The sequence below is a fragment of the Mastigoproctus giganteus genome, chromosome 12 (assembly GCF_048544385.1).
Source record: "Mastigoproctus giganteus isolate SK-2022 chromosome 12, ASM4854438v1, whole genome shotgun sequence".
Lineage (NCBI taxonomy): Eukaryota > Metazoa > Arthropoda > Arachnida > Uropygi > Thelyphonidae > Mastigoproctus > Mastigoproctus giganteus.
Window position 1 is genome coordinate 61,315,096 of NC_143586.1, and position 14,383 is coordinate 61,329,478.

Genomic DNA, 14,383 nt, shown 5'->3' on the forward strand with positions numbered 1-14,383 from the left:
TGCATCTTTATGGTTTTGTATAAAATCCATTATTTATCCACTTCATTTCTCTGTAGAACTTTTCAGTATTTTTATTTGCATTTATTTTCTATTTCTCTGATTTTCCTTTTTCTGATTCTTTTGCTGCTCTTGTTCTTTTACTCTCCTTAACTTTTCTACATTCCTCATCAAACCATTACTTCTAGATTTCCCCACCCCCTTCTCCAAGACCTTTGTTGCATTTATTCCATTCTTTATTATTCCATTCGTAATTAACATCTTCCAGCCTGAGTGTATTGTTTCCTGGTAGACATTCTTAACATCTATGGCCTCTAATATTTCAGTTTTCCACTGTTTATTCTTCAAGTTCTGCTTTATTGTTCTTACTAGATAATGGTCAATCACGGTTGGGTCCTCGAACATGATCCATTTGGCTTGCTATATTTTTTTTTTTTTTATTTCAAACAGGGACTCACATAAAGAGAACTTGACACGTTGGAAAGTTCTCTTCTCTTTACATGAAGAAAACATCTTCACTTATCACTGCATTAAAATCGCCAGTTATGATTACCACATCCGTAGCCGAGTGGTCAGGAGCGGAAGTGCAGTAGCACACGCTCTTTGAGTATACCGGGGTTCAAGCCCCTGACTGCTGAATACGGTCGATCTGCCAACCCGCACTGGACCAGTGTGGAAGATTATGGTCCATTTCCCTCACCATGAATTGTTGAGGAGGCTTCCGTCCTGCAGTGGGTTGATAACGGCTGCACTTTAACTTTTATAACTGTATTTTATTTTTTTTTTGAGTTTTTCTTGTGCAGAAGCATTAGTCTTATTACCAAATTTCCCTTTTATTTTAATCTGTACTTTCATTAATTGTCTCAATGCTCAGTACCCATTTCCTTAGTTTGTCCATTATAAAAAAGTTCCATTCACTTTTTTTTTAGCAAATTTATACTTTAAAATCTCATCAGCAATTTTCTGCATCTTACCAGCTTGAAGAATAGTCCTATCATTCCATGTGCAGTGACATCTGATCGCCTCTATTCCTATTTCCATTCGTAGGTGGTTTCTGATGGAGCATCCGGTTTCATTACATTGAGTTTTTTCTTAGCGGCTAATAACCAGAGCTTGTTGCTAGTCATGCATCCAATCCCACTAACTTGGAAGACTATAGAACAGTATAGTGTTTACTGACCTAAATAATGTTTAGATACGCTTAGTGTTACGCGTTATCAACTAGTTTTATTTAGGAGGCTAATGCTTGCCCTAACACTCGTCCACTGATGGTTCTGTGGATAAGGGATATCACTGCCATCTCACCATATCCTATCTAGCTCTGCCACTGATTGTCCGATACTGTTTATTGGTAATTCGCAGCTAACTACCATGTTGAGTGGCAGCTCCGTTATCCTCAACTTATGGACTTGCTTGTTTGCTCAGCTTTGCCACAGGAGTAGTAAACAGTGGCCGGGAAAAATATTAGAAACAGTCTCGTTGATCGCAATGCGCCTAAATTACAGTTTGAATTAAATTTACACTAGATACTTTTCAGCCACTAAACGAATCCATGCCAGATTTAAGCCATTGTGTAGCATTAATTCCCGTATGTCCTTTAGCGATATGTAGTTCGCATACCTCTATACAAAAATTGTTTGGCACTGGCCAATACCAGTGGAGTAAGATTTCTTAACATTTTGACCCGGGAGTATACTGTTATACTTTTCTTATACCTTATTTATATTACTTTTCTTCTGAAGAGCCCTGTACAAATCTCAAATTCGTTCTACCATGGAATATTGTTTCCCACTTCAGGGGTGGTGCCTCCATAACCTCTCTCAGGCTTCGACTCCATTCAAAAGAGAGCAGTTAGGTTAATTATTGAACAATTTCTTACAAAGTCTCTTCACTCTGTCTCATAGACGTCATCTTTCTGCTGTATGCTTATTATGTAGGTACTTCCATGGGCACTATTCTTCTGAATTGGCTTCTATAATTCTCCCCCCCCCCCCCTTTCTCTCTTTCAAACCAGTCAGTATTGCTTTACTATCCAATTTCAAACTCCCAGAACGAACTCTTCATCTTCGGTTTTCTAGAACAACTTCACAATATTTCCTGAAAATTACAATCTGGTTTAAGTCCAATGTCAATAAGTATCTTCTTGATTTCAACCCACACATGGTACTAAGTATTATAGGTTCTAATACCTTTCGTGTTTGGATTTAAGGGTAATAAGACTAAAAATTAAGTTCATGTAGCAAATCTTGTTGAATAAATTATAAAAATATAAATGTGCTATCCTAGTTACCTTAGTTGAAGTTAGAGAAGATTATTGGACTTACCGTCAGGGAGATGACTTTCTGATATGGCTTGCCTTCCCAGGACCAACCATGTAAGAACTTCTTCTTCCCCGATTTCCGTGGCAACAGGAATTTCTGTAATGGTAACTTGGAGTGGTTCAACCTCTCCTGCTTCGTGCTCGTGCTGCAAGGCTGCGGAGTGACGGTCACTTTGTACGGTCCGCCTGTGATCTTGGTGCCGTTGATTTTGGTGATGTCAATTCCTTTCACTGTAATCACATTGTCCTTGTCGTCCGCCTCGTGCACTATGCCGTGGCTGGTCTCCTCTATGTCGGACACGGAGACGATCCCGCACTTCTTCAGCCTGGCATGTCTGTGGGAGGGCTGTCCGGAGTTGGTCACGTGATGCCTCAGCCTGATGATGTGCACTGTTTTGTGTGTTGTGTTCGACAAGCTGCCCAAGTCACCCGACTGGTCGGACCCCAGCCGTTCCGAAGACACTTTGCACAGCGTGCTGCCCTTCGTACATATCGTGTCCGTGCTGTCGTCCTTCACTTTCTTCTGTTGGTGAGTTCGGGTGCTCCCAGATATCACGAGCATCTGTTGGGTCGTCTCCCCGCAAGCACAACACACTTTTGGTCCTCGGTTTTTGGGCCTCCTGTTCGATGCGGAGGGATGGCTTGGCGCGATGACCACGAACTCGTTCCTCCTGCAACACTGGTATGGCGTCTGGGCGTCCGGAGACATCTCGGCGATGGCGGTCGTCGCACTCGAGGCCGGGGACAGGTCCAAAGGGGTTTGGTCGCATGGCACAACGGTTTGGTATTCCGGTGGAACGTAGTCCGTAGGCGATCCACCAGTGGCAGCTGGCGGCGGCGAAGTTGAATAGAGACAGCCGTGCTGGTGCGAATCTAGTTGGGAACTTCCGACGGGGTCGAAACAGTGGCACGGAGACGACCAGGAACCCAGCGGAGGACAACTGCAGGTGGAATGTTTGGTCGTCTTGTTTAGCTGATGGGCAGGGTGTGGGGTGGCTGGAAGGGTGGTGTGGAGACTCTCCTGGGAATACGTGTGATCGGTCTGGGGAATGCACGGCACTGGGAACGGGGCATGGGAGGGAGATAGAGAGAGTGGAGGAGAGGTAGGCAGGTGATGACACGACGGACAAAGGCCTTCTGGATACGAATGCTGGGAGAGAGAAACGGATGAGTGATGATGGTGATATGGTACTGCTTCGTGGATAAGGCAGGAATCGTGGATTGGTTGCATCACTGGTCCAGCACAGTGGTAACACACTGGAAGAGACAAACGAAAGAATAATTACAAACTAGATCAACCACACCGCTTGTATTACTGAGTAACATTTTTGAATAGCAAAACGTCCTTTCTCAGTCACATATTTGTAATACTAATTTAATCGCCATGTCGAAAAGTATGATGATAGTACGTACAAAAGGACAGTAAGAAAAGGGAGGCAGATCAAGTTAAACTCTTATCATTAAATTTAGTATAGCTTTAAAAGTATTAACTTAATTCGAAAAATAATTATTAACTAAATTTTCCGTTTTTATATTTCGGGACGAACGATCACACGGTTAGAGGAATTCACAAGAGAGAATACAAGAAACAGCACCGTATTTAGCACTGGGTCAATTAAATGATGTGCAACCATTAGAGGCAATCTAACCTTAATGGCCATTAAAACGTTTAGGAAGTGGCTTTTGAAGATATCCTCTTGTGATAGAGGATATCTTCTATCACAAACCTGAAGTTGGTCATGTGATGCCTCAGCCTGATGTGCTGATTTCGTTGTAAATTCCGCCATGATCACACAAAACTGTAATCATGGCGGAATTTACAACGAAATCACCACCAACGAGAAGGCGCAATGGGTGTTTTGGTTTGAGTTGCCACCGTTGTAATAAGTAAATTTTGAACACAGTTTAAAAAGAACCACCGAGAATAGTAAGGAAAATTCGTAAAGGATCCGGTAGAGGCCGAGCACAGGTTAATAAGGGAGCAGTGGAACTCGTTCGAGTAAGTTTTTTACGCGAAGCCCAGGAAAATTCGTACGACATGCCAGTCGTGAGCTTCATATGCCAAGGTCAACAGTGTGTTACGTCGCCTCTAAAGATTAAACCATCCAAGTTACAATTCGTACAGAAGCTGTCGTTCGAAAAACAAACCCAAGAATGGAATCTTGTAAATTCTTCCATGATCAGTTTTGCGATTATGCTGTCATCTATTGCAGCGCGCACATTTTCTTGTTTGCGAATAAACTTTAAGATATCCTCTACTGCCATGAATAAGGTATATAATACAAAGGTGAAATTACTTTCAGCTGATAATGTTTGTTTTGTAAGAGGTTTTGGAGAAAACATTTTTTTTTCAGTTTATTAATGAAAATTTCGCTGAATGTTTCTAAGTATATTTGGATGCAGAATATTTAGCAAAAAATGTGATAATTTTTTCCTACTTCATAGTTTTGATACAAAATGAATCAACATAATACTAAATCTCTTAAGATAATAGCGCTTCAAAAACTAGGTTCTGGCATATTCGTCTTATTTCCTAGTTAAAGGAGATGGTATATAAATCCATGTACCATAAAAAGGCAACCATGAGTTAATAAGTGTGCCGCATTAGCTTGTATTAAGTCCTCGCCTGGAGCTTAAAATCTCGATCTGAATTTATTATCTCAGCCATTTTATTGTAATATGGCTGAGTGATCCTAAACTTCCCAATAAATGCATGGAAATTTGTTCATTCACGTTCTTGAAGCAAAATCAATGTGCATTCATTGGGAAATGTAAAACGTTTATGCTTCAACCATTTATCCTCCCTTAAAAATACAGAAAACCGTGAAAAGAAACATCTCCACCTACGACTAAGTTTGGTGCGAATTAAGGTGAAAAAACAGAGCACTGAAGAAGATCCGACATCTTCGAGTAATATTTGCTTGAGCGCTGTGAAGGATAATTACGAATATAACAATCTAACTAATAACTAGTTTCTTTACTATGAGGAACTCTTGAATTTTATTCAATTCGTGCATTCCCCCCCCCCTTTTTTTTTTAATTACATCAACTGTTAACATTTACATTCAATAAGGATATAGCTGGCACCGTATATTTTATGAAAATTTAAAGCTCATTTTAAATCTTGGATTTTTCAAAATTTCTTGTTGTTAGCTAAGAGAAAACTAGGAAAAACTGGATTTTTTTTTTTTTTTTTTTTTCCTCCCTCTTCAAAAATTGACTCAACAAAAAAATTTGCAGTCTTAAACTTCGGGGAGTTCTTTGGTGCTGATTGCTCATTATTTGAAACTTAAAAAAACATTGTAGGACATGCCCAAAAGTGAGGTGAGAGGAAGACTTCAGTTGAAGTGAAGAAAATACTGCTTTCCTGCATATTTTGGGCATTCAGTGATGATATATTCTTAAGTACTGTGTTACGGTGATGACACTAAGAGGGTCCACTCCCTGGATTCTTTTGTTCCGGGATCCAGCAGAAGTATGTACTTCGTCCAAGTTCAGCTAATGTAGTCAATGACAAGGTGAGAGATATTCATGGAGTGGTTGAGGTTGGAACGCATTTAGTTAGATAAAATTTTATACTCTTTTGGACATTGGATAATTTAATATACTTGAAGGCTACCTGAATTGCTGGGTAGTTCGGCAAAATATACTGGCTTCATAGCAATTGATGGGCCAATGTTTATATTCGTGAGAACTACGGACATTCCGATATGTTCTGTATCTTTCATTCATCTGGATGTACTACAACACAGTTGTAGTACATTACCGCTCTACTATGCCCTAAATAGTTAACACATTTTCTCTGGATAGTGCAGATTAGTTCCGATTTTGGAGGTAAATATCAGTTAGGTGGATTCATGTTAAAAGGGAGCAGGGAGAGCAGATTATTTTTCAACGTTATCGAAAGTTAGGAGTAAGTCGGTTGACCGATACTTATGCCTATAGGGCCTTTGTGCTTAAGTAGCAGAAAGACTGATCAAAACTTGGCGAAATTGAAGAAAACAGAGCATGAACCTAGTTTCTCACTTATTTTATGACATGTGATTATTTGTACATTTTACATGGACCAGTAAGGGCCGGCGGATCACTTTTTGGAAAAAGTTGCTGGATTGCATTGGAGATATATGGCATTCTCGTAAGACCAAAGGTTCCCAAACTTTTATACCTTGTATTCTCCTTGAAATATTTCATAAACTTCGAGTCCCTTTCTGGAATGCAATTAAACAGATATAATTAGCTATGAATATACATATTTTTATAAATTAATAATATATAGTTCAAGACATTTTTAACTGTGCCAATCAAGCAAACGATTTAACAAAAATTACATTTAGTTAAAAAAAAAAAAAAAAAAAAAAAGTGCCTCCCCCGGGGCCCTACTTTTCCTCTGTGTATTAGCATACTTCCGATCGGGACTTCAGAAAGGCGACAACATTTACACGAATGATAACATTTACTGTAGTGTGGACTATATTTAGGAGTCAGCAATGGTGTCCATTGAAATTATAAAAGGAAAAGCAAAATAAGAGCTAACATGAGTTACTTTCCTGAAATTTATTATGTAAACACTGAACTAAAATAAACATCACTATTATGATAAACATAAAATGAGTAGACTATTCTTGCTGTCTTCATGAAATCAAGCAAAAATTAAGAGGAAACATTGTCATACTTCGGATAAATTGAGGTTTTTCTATGGAAAATAACGCTGTTTTGTTTTGTAGATCACTCCAGTCATAACTAAGAAACTGTAAAGTTACATCTGAACTAATTTTTCCACATTCTAAGGCCAAATTATATGTATATATAATTTTGTTTTCTCTGAAGAATTTATACTTAATATCTTGTATTATGATAAACACCTATATGAAATTTCTTTTTTTTTAAGATAAATTATTTTAACTGCGCCTGGATTTTCTCAAAGAAGAAAAGGCAAAGGAACGTACGATTTCGGACAGAGTATGAGGGAGAAAGCAAGACATTACCAATATCCTCATGGCCCCTGTCATATAAACTCATGGAACCTACAGCATGTAGAAAATTTATAGTTCAATGCAGCAGGTGGAATTATATACTCTGCTGCAAGAACAGGACCGGGTAATGGCACCTATCCTCCTACATCTGTAAAAGGCATCAAAGGGATATCCAACTACAGGAAAAATATGCTGCAAATTACATAGCTTTTTCAAGATAGCAACTTGTTAGGCTGATACTGATGGTCAAGAGTAGACATTATAACCTTTAACCTTATATGAAAAGGCTGTGCATTCTCATTGTTATTAGTGGGAATACCAGGAGTACAATGCAATCGAACACATTCTTCCCGTCGTTGTTTTCTGACACTACATATAAGATCTGACTTACGAAAAAGTTTCAAAGTGGTAGATTAGTGCGGAATCAACTCTATATGAGGCTAGAGGTCAACTAACTAATACGACCTGGTGCTCTTGCAAAGTGCTGATTGCTATTTGTCTAGCGAAATAACCAGAGAAACTTCCTTATACCAGATGCCAAATCCCTCCCTTCATAGTGCACTATTACAGGATGAAAAAAAGAGGCAGTATAGTTGAATGGGCTAAGCACTTTTGGTTATAAACATAAGGAAGACAGTTGGTAACTGCTTAACCCAACCATTCCTAGAATGATTAAGTTGAGAAGTTCCTGGTAAACGAAGGAATTTTTCTTTAGTTGACTGGGTGCAGAATCGGTTCCAGGAAATATTTTCTTCGGCGGTATACTGTAACCAAGCACTTCTTTTCTTATCTTAACTTTCAACTGAGGAATAAAGATCTGAGGTCTCTGGTTAGAAGTGATCATTTCCCTCCTTGCTTACTTTTCAATTCGGCACTCCATTGTTACCACATGAAACAAGACTCTAGGTGCCCCGCACATGGAACTTGATTGTGCAACTCTCGTTTATTCTTATTCTTCTGCTGTAACTTTTTTTTTTGTTACGTTGGGAGATTGATTTAGTGCACAGTTCGCAAAAATATTATAAATATCGTTTGTCCCTCATCCTCAAATGTGACCGGCGAAAATGGACTCGCCAATCAGCAAAGAAAGCAAAAAAAGGTTCTCGGGATGAAAACGTTATGCAGTTGTATTGACTGAAACCATTTAGAACTATACAGGTCTATGCTGCTAATCTTTGGACACTTTTCGTTCGAGCTAAATCCATTTCTGAAGGAATGTCTTCAGTGAATTTAGCTCGAAAATAAAGATTAGATCTCAATAATTCAGCGATTTTCAGATTGGGACGGGCTTTAATATGAATTCCTTTTGGTTACTTTGTTGTCGTGCGGGGAAATGTACTCGGAAGCAATCGAAAGGTTTTATTCTCATTTTCTGCTAGTGCGTGACATGTGTCAAAGTATCACCATGACAACCAGCGGCTGGCTGGAGGCAAATGCTTACTTAAAGCCACCAACGTTCAGTACTTTATGACGATTAAGTAGGTCAATATAAGCATAGAAGACTCGGATTTTTGTTAAGAAAACGAAAAATTGTTTTACAGAAAAGAGCCACAAGGCAGAAAATACCATAAAATCCGAAGGTCGCTGACAAAGGAGGAAGTCATTATGTACTCAAAACCCTACGGGGAAACAAGCCAACATTAGTGTTCTCATTAGTAACAATACACGTCATTAATCCTTGCTGAGGAAGGCAACCGGGAATAAGTGTCAATGCACGCAGCGACATCTGATGGAAGATGCAGACTGTTGACAGTAATGTAACTTTTTTTTGGCTGTCTGAAGTAAGCAGAATGGAAATGTCTACTTGTGTAATGTCTATTTTCGAACTATTTAGAAACGGCCTTAAACAAATTAGTTGGGAGAAAGTTTTAATTCTCACTGATGCATCCGTGAGAATTCCCCAGGGCACCCACCAACATTTGTCTCTGCCTCCGGACAATCCTTTATTGATGTCACATTGACTAACAGAACGTTTGGTCACTGCCAGGGACTGGACGATTCATGCCTTCTGAAACGGTAGTGACCACAATGTTATTGCATTCAACGTTGTATCGTCTTCAGACCCCAGAAATCTTAATTGTAATCATGAGTTTCCTCGTTACAAAACAGTGCAGATTGAGAGCTCTTTGATTCCAAGTTGAGAGAGATTTTTACTGATAATGTTGAACGTTTGGGAGAACTGGATTTAAACTTGTAGTTGCGAGAGGTAATGAAACTTATTACTGAGATTTATGATGGAACTCTCCAAAAGAAAAAGCGACGAAGGAATTCTGTCCCGTGGTGGACTCAGGATCTTTCTGCTTTGCGAAGCAACCTAATGAATGCCAGGCGAGATTACCAACGCGCAAAACGTAATAACAGACCAAATGAGGAGATCGAGCGCTTGCAGGAAATTTATAATGAGACCAGAAGAACACATTTTAATCTTATTTATAAAGAAAAGCGTTTAGCATGGGAAATATTGATAAAAACAACTCTTGATGATTTGTAAGGGAGACCTATGGGGTCTCCCTTACAGACTGGTTGTTGAAAAGATACATCCGGCAGAGATTCATCCACATATAAAAGTCAAATAATACTGAAACGTTTATATTGTCGGGGTTGCTATTCTGGAGGAATTAATACAACAGGATGTTCCAGCTCCAGAAAATACGAACATTCTAGAATAAGAATAGACCATTTAACCTATAAAGGACCTTCGTTTAAAGAAAATTTCAAGCGTGAGGAGATTGGTGAGGTCATTTGCTCCATGAAGGAGGGAAAATGCCTGGGTTTAGATTTGATGGAAGTTTGTCTTGAAATGAATTTGGAAATTTTGTCCAAAACTGATTGAAAATCTACTTAACACCTGTATTACAGAAGGTTCTTTTCCCAAATCATGGAAGCAAGCTAATTTGAAAATTTTATTAAATCCTAACAAATCTGTAAACCAGGCATCGTCCTATTGCCCTTCTCGTTCCTGGGAAAGTACTGAAAAGACTTATTGTTGCAAGATTTCTAAATTATTACAATAGGAAAAATTTACACGTACATAATTAATTTGATTTCACTAAAGGAAAATCTACAGTAGATGCAATTAACCAATCTATGGATTTGGTCTCTACTTCAAGTACTAAATACGTCCTCGGTCTCTTCGTGGACTTCAAAGGGGCCTTTGACACCTTATGGTGGCAGAGTACTGGCGAGTTTCCAGGAGGCCGGGGTCTCTGTCTCCATTTACCGAATTATCACTGATTACTTTCAGGACAGATGCCTTGTAGTATCATCTGGACATTGCTCTGAAAGGATCCTCCTCAAAACCTAAGACAAATTATATAATCACAGGGCATGGTTCGCTTAAATATAAATTGTCCTTAGGTTTGGAGGAGGATTCTTTCTGTATATGTAGATTACCTGAAACATGTTCCCATGTTTTTTTATTATCGTCCTCTTCATGAGGAATTTAGGCGTAATTTAAGATCAGTTATACCAGCTTTTAATAGAGGTTACAATGTTCAGAGAATTTTTCAGTATTCCAGGAATTTTGTAGAAATGTATTAACCCCGTATAAACTGGTTAATATAGATTAGAATTGTACTTTTTTTTTTTTACCTCTTCAATTGCTTTTGCGGGCATCAGAAAGAAAACTGATGCGGGACTTATGGGTTTGGAGCGGGATTTTTTTTTTTTTTCTTCCAGGTATGGGCAGCCTGGTAGTGGGATTGTTGGCACCCGAGGTATTGCACTACCTCCGGTGGGTGCGGGGTGTTAGTACAGACAGTGAAGGAGACCCTTGACCGGGCTTCACGTGCGTAGGGATAGGCACCAGGTAACGGATACTTAGGTGATGGCAGAGAGGCCTGTTTTTTTTTTTTTTTTTTTTTTCTTATAACATATTACACACTTTACACTACAGGCCCATTAGTAGAATACTTGAACACAGAATATACCGGTGGAGATGGATGTTAGTCTGGGTGCCACCATAGACAAGTACATGAATAATGAAATGGACACTGCTCTGTATCGAGACCGGTTATTCGCGGCTGCCCTCAGGGATCCGTTCTCGGCCCTGTTTGCTGGAACGTGTTCCTTGATGGGTGGCTGGCTAAAGAACATGAGCGTATTTCTAAACTAGCATATGCAGACGACCTTGTTCTCATATATGGTAATTCCAGACTTGAATTGGAAGAACGTGGAAATGATGTTGCTTGACTTAAATACTTGGTGTGTAACCCACAAACTGGAGATTTCCGTAATAAAAACCAAACATATGCTCTTTAAAGGTAACCTTAATTTACAGAGACCACCAAACATAAGACTAAACGATCAACCTATTAAAATTGTCCGTACGTATAAATACCTTGGTATAATGATTGGTTTCAGTTTTGTAGCCCATGCTAAATATATACTCCAGGAAATTATTAGAATTACAAGATGGCATTAAGCCTTCTACATTAAAAATGTATTATGGAAGCATATTTTTACCTATAGTTTGCTATAATTAGTCTGAATTTTAAATTGCATACTTTTGGCCTTGCTGCTTCTCCGTTGTGTAACTGCTGAGAGCCTGAAACAGTGCAGCATTTAATTTTTGAATGTAGCTGTTACTTAGCTTATAGAAGGGACTTACATCGAGGAGAATGATTTACCCGGATTTTTTGAGGTAAATCTTTCTAGAGTAAAGAAAATTACCTTGCTTTGGCGGAATTCGCAGCAAGATCTCTAGGCGAAGGAAAAGACTGATTGGAACGGATTCTTAGCAAAAACACTTATCCCTTGAGAATAACATGTTCGCTATTATGTTTGTACTGAGCACAGAGCTTGTGCTTGGTATTTTTCTTCCTCAGAAGACTTGGGAAAAATTGTGTATAAAAAAACTGACTGTCTTAATTAAGAAATTAATGATAAAGCTTTCATTGCTGAGGTTTGAAGCAATTTCGATTTTGGCTTCATTGTAGACAAGACTAGATCGAGTCAATTAATGACTGGTGAAAAAAAATATATTGAACTTATGAAAATTTTAAAATGAGTACCTTGTGTGCTCAGGCAGTTGGCCTTTTGTAAATGTTCTGGATTTTTCTGGACATAATTGCCGAACTGACATCCCACACGGGATGATGATGACAGATCTTGGAAGGAAATTTTGCCTTGCAGCTTCATAATGCTGAAATCTGATTGGTTGTAATATTTTGGGTATAGTCTGACTTACTGTTTTCTTGTTGTGAAATCATGAGTTTGTAGACGAAATAATATCTTAGGTTGATAAAATTTCAATATCCCCCTGTAGTGATGAGGATAAAGAGGTTATTCGATTATTACAAGACAGTGATTTTTGGTTTAACGTAGTTGTTGCTGGGTGTTCGGTATAATGTTTTCAATTGTGTAAACTGACTTCTTACTAGCCGGGGAAATCCCCATTAGCCAGTATTTTAACTTTGTCTTTTCTTCACTGCATGGTCTTGTGTTAATATCAAGAATTTTAATGTTAATAGTTTTAACCAAGTCAATTGAAAATTGTCTTGGTATCTGATTTTTGCAGCTGTGACGTGTTAATTTTCTTGGTACTGCTGCCAGGTACACAGTTATTGTTCTAAAAGATTAAAGGTTATTAGTGGAAAAGACAATCAATCTTTAAACTAAGAAGACTACTTCCCCCCCCCTCCTATTTTTCTTATCCGGGATGCCTATTTTTCTTATCCCCCTTGCTTCTATCCACTTTCCTTTCCCTCCATTTCCCATACTACGCCTATATCCCTTTTTCTTTCTTTGAATACCTTGGGCTACCGGGCTTGCCTGATAGCCCCAGTAAGAGTCTCAGCTAGAAAGTGGACTCTGGTGCGCCTCCACGTGGCCAAGGTTGGGAGTCAGGGGACAAGTGTCCCCTGGCTGAAAAGTCGCCAGGTGCCAACACTCAACATAAGACACATACACCTACATATATACACTTGCCGGCCTGGCCTTTGCCTTTTCAGATGCTACAGCAGCATATACGGGAAATCCTGGAGACCACAATTAAAACAAACACCTTGTGTAATGTCTGTGTGTAATTAAGAGTCAACCACCTGGTTTGTAATGTCCGTTGTAAATATTATCGACAAGGTGTCGCTGCTGCTGAACACCTTGTAAGACAGGAGTGGGAAGATTCCCATACCAGGGCGTGTGCGAATTCTGTTTAGGGTACTCCCCCCCTTTAGAAATGAGTTAATTTTTCCCTCCTATCTGTATTGTTCTGCAACTATCAGGCGCATGCTCCCTACACACTTCTCTAAAGTCCATTGTTGAAGTGTCAACTTCAACCTTCCCATCTGGCCAGTGAAGGTAGCTCTAATTCTTCATCCGGCCCTCTGAAAACGTTGGGAACCCTTCTGTCGTAAGGCATTCAGCAGCCGATCACTTTAACAGTTGCCGTTATTAAACCGCGTCTGCACACTTGCCTCAAGGTCATTTGCTAACAATGACCGGGCAACAGATGAGCATAGCGGGTCATGTCCTCAATGGCTGCAGAAAGGCACACAATGAGAAACCACATAATGCTGTAATAATATAGAATAACACTAAATGTCATGTATAGCGATGTAATGGCAGTAGTAATGAATAATAATGAAACAGTACGCCTTCCAAGGCTTAAAATAGTTCGAAAAGCATTCAGGCTACTGCATTATATTATTCAAACTTCGAAGCTCATATGCAAATAACTGAAATCATTCGAATGAGCATGTAGCTGGATGCCATTCATGAATTAAGATCTGTTTTGCTAGGCATGGATTTCTCCGAAGCAGTAATTTCTGATAAATAGTATTTCTTTTTTGCATATTTATGCAAAGTACCTCATTGATGTCCTCTTCCACCAACGAACTGCCTCAGTTATGTCCAGCCATCTGCTAAGCACATTCTGTTCGATGTAATAAAGCTGGTTTTTTGGAAAAGGTAGGAACCATCATTTATATATACACACTTGCATATAAAAACTCATCTACAACCAACCTACAAAACTAACCTTTATTTTTATTTGTTAGCTAATGGGTTTTCTAAGCAAACAGTACTGCAGTATGTATTCATTGGCGGCGTCACAGGGATTAAAGAGCTATCTCGAAACGGGAATTGGGACTGCTCC

General features: G+C 39.1%; 1 protein-coding gene across 3 annotated transcripts in view; it reads right to left on the reverse strand.

Moving 5' to 3' along the window:
• LOC150077101 (uncharacterized) overlaps positions 1-14,383 on the reverse strand; it is a 527,433-nt gene that overhangs the window by 28,266 nt on the left and 484,784 nt on the right. For all 3 annotated transcript variants that reach the window (XM_090386534.1, XM_090386535.1, XM_090386533.1), the window contains one exon: positions 2,322-3,574. In XM_090386534.1, the coding sequence (XP_090242660.1) occupies positions 2,322-3,574 (1,253 nt within the window). The remainder of the gene's footprint in view (positions 1-2,321; positions 3,575-14,383) is intronic.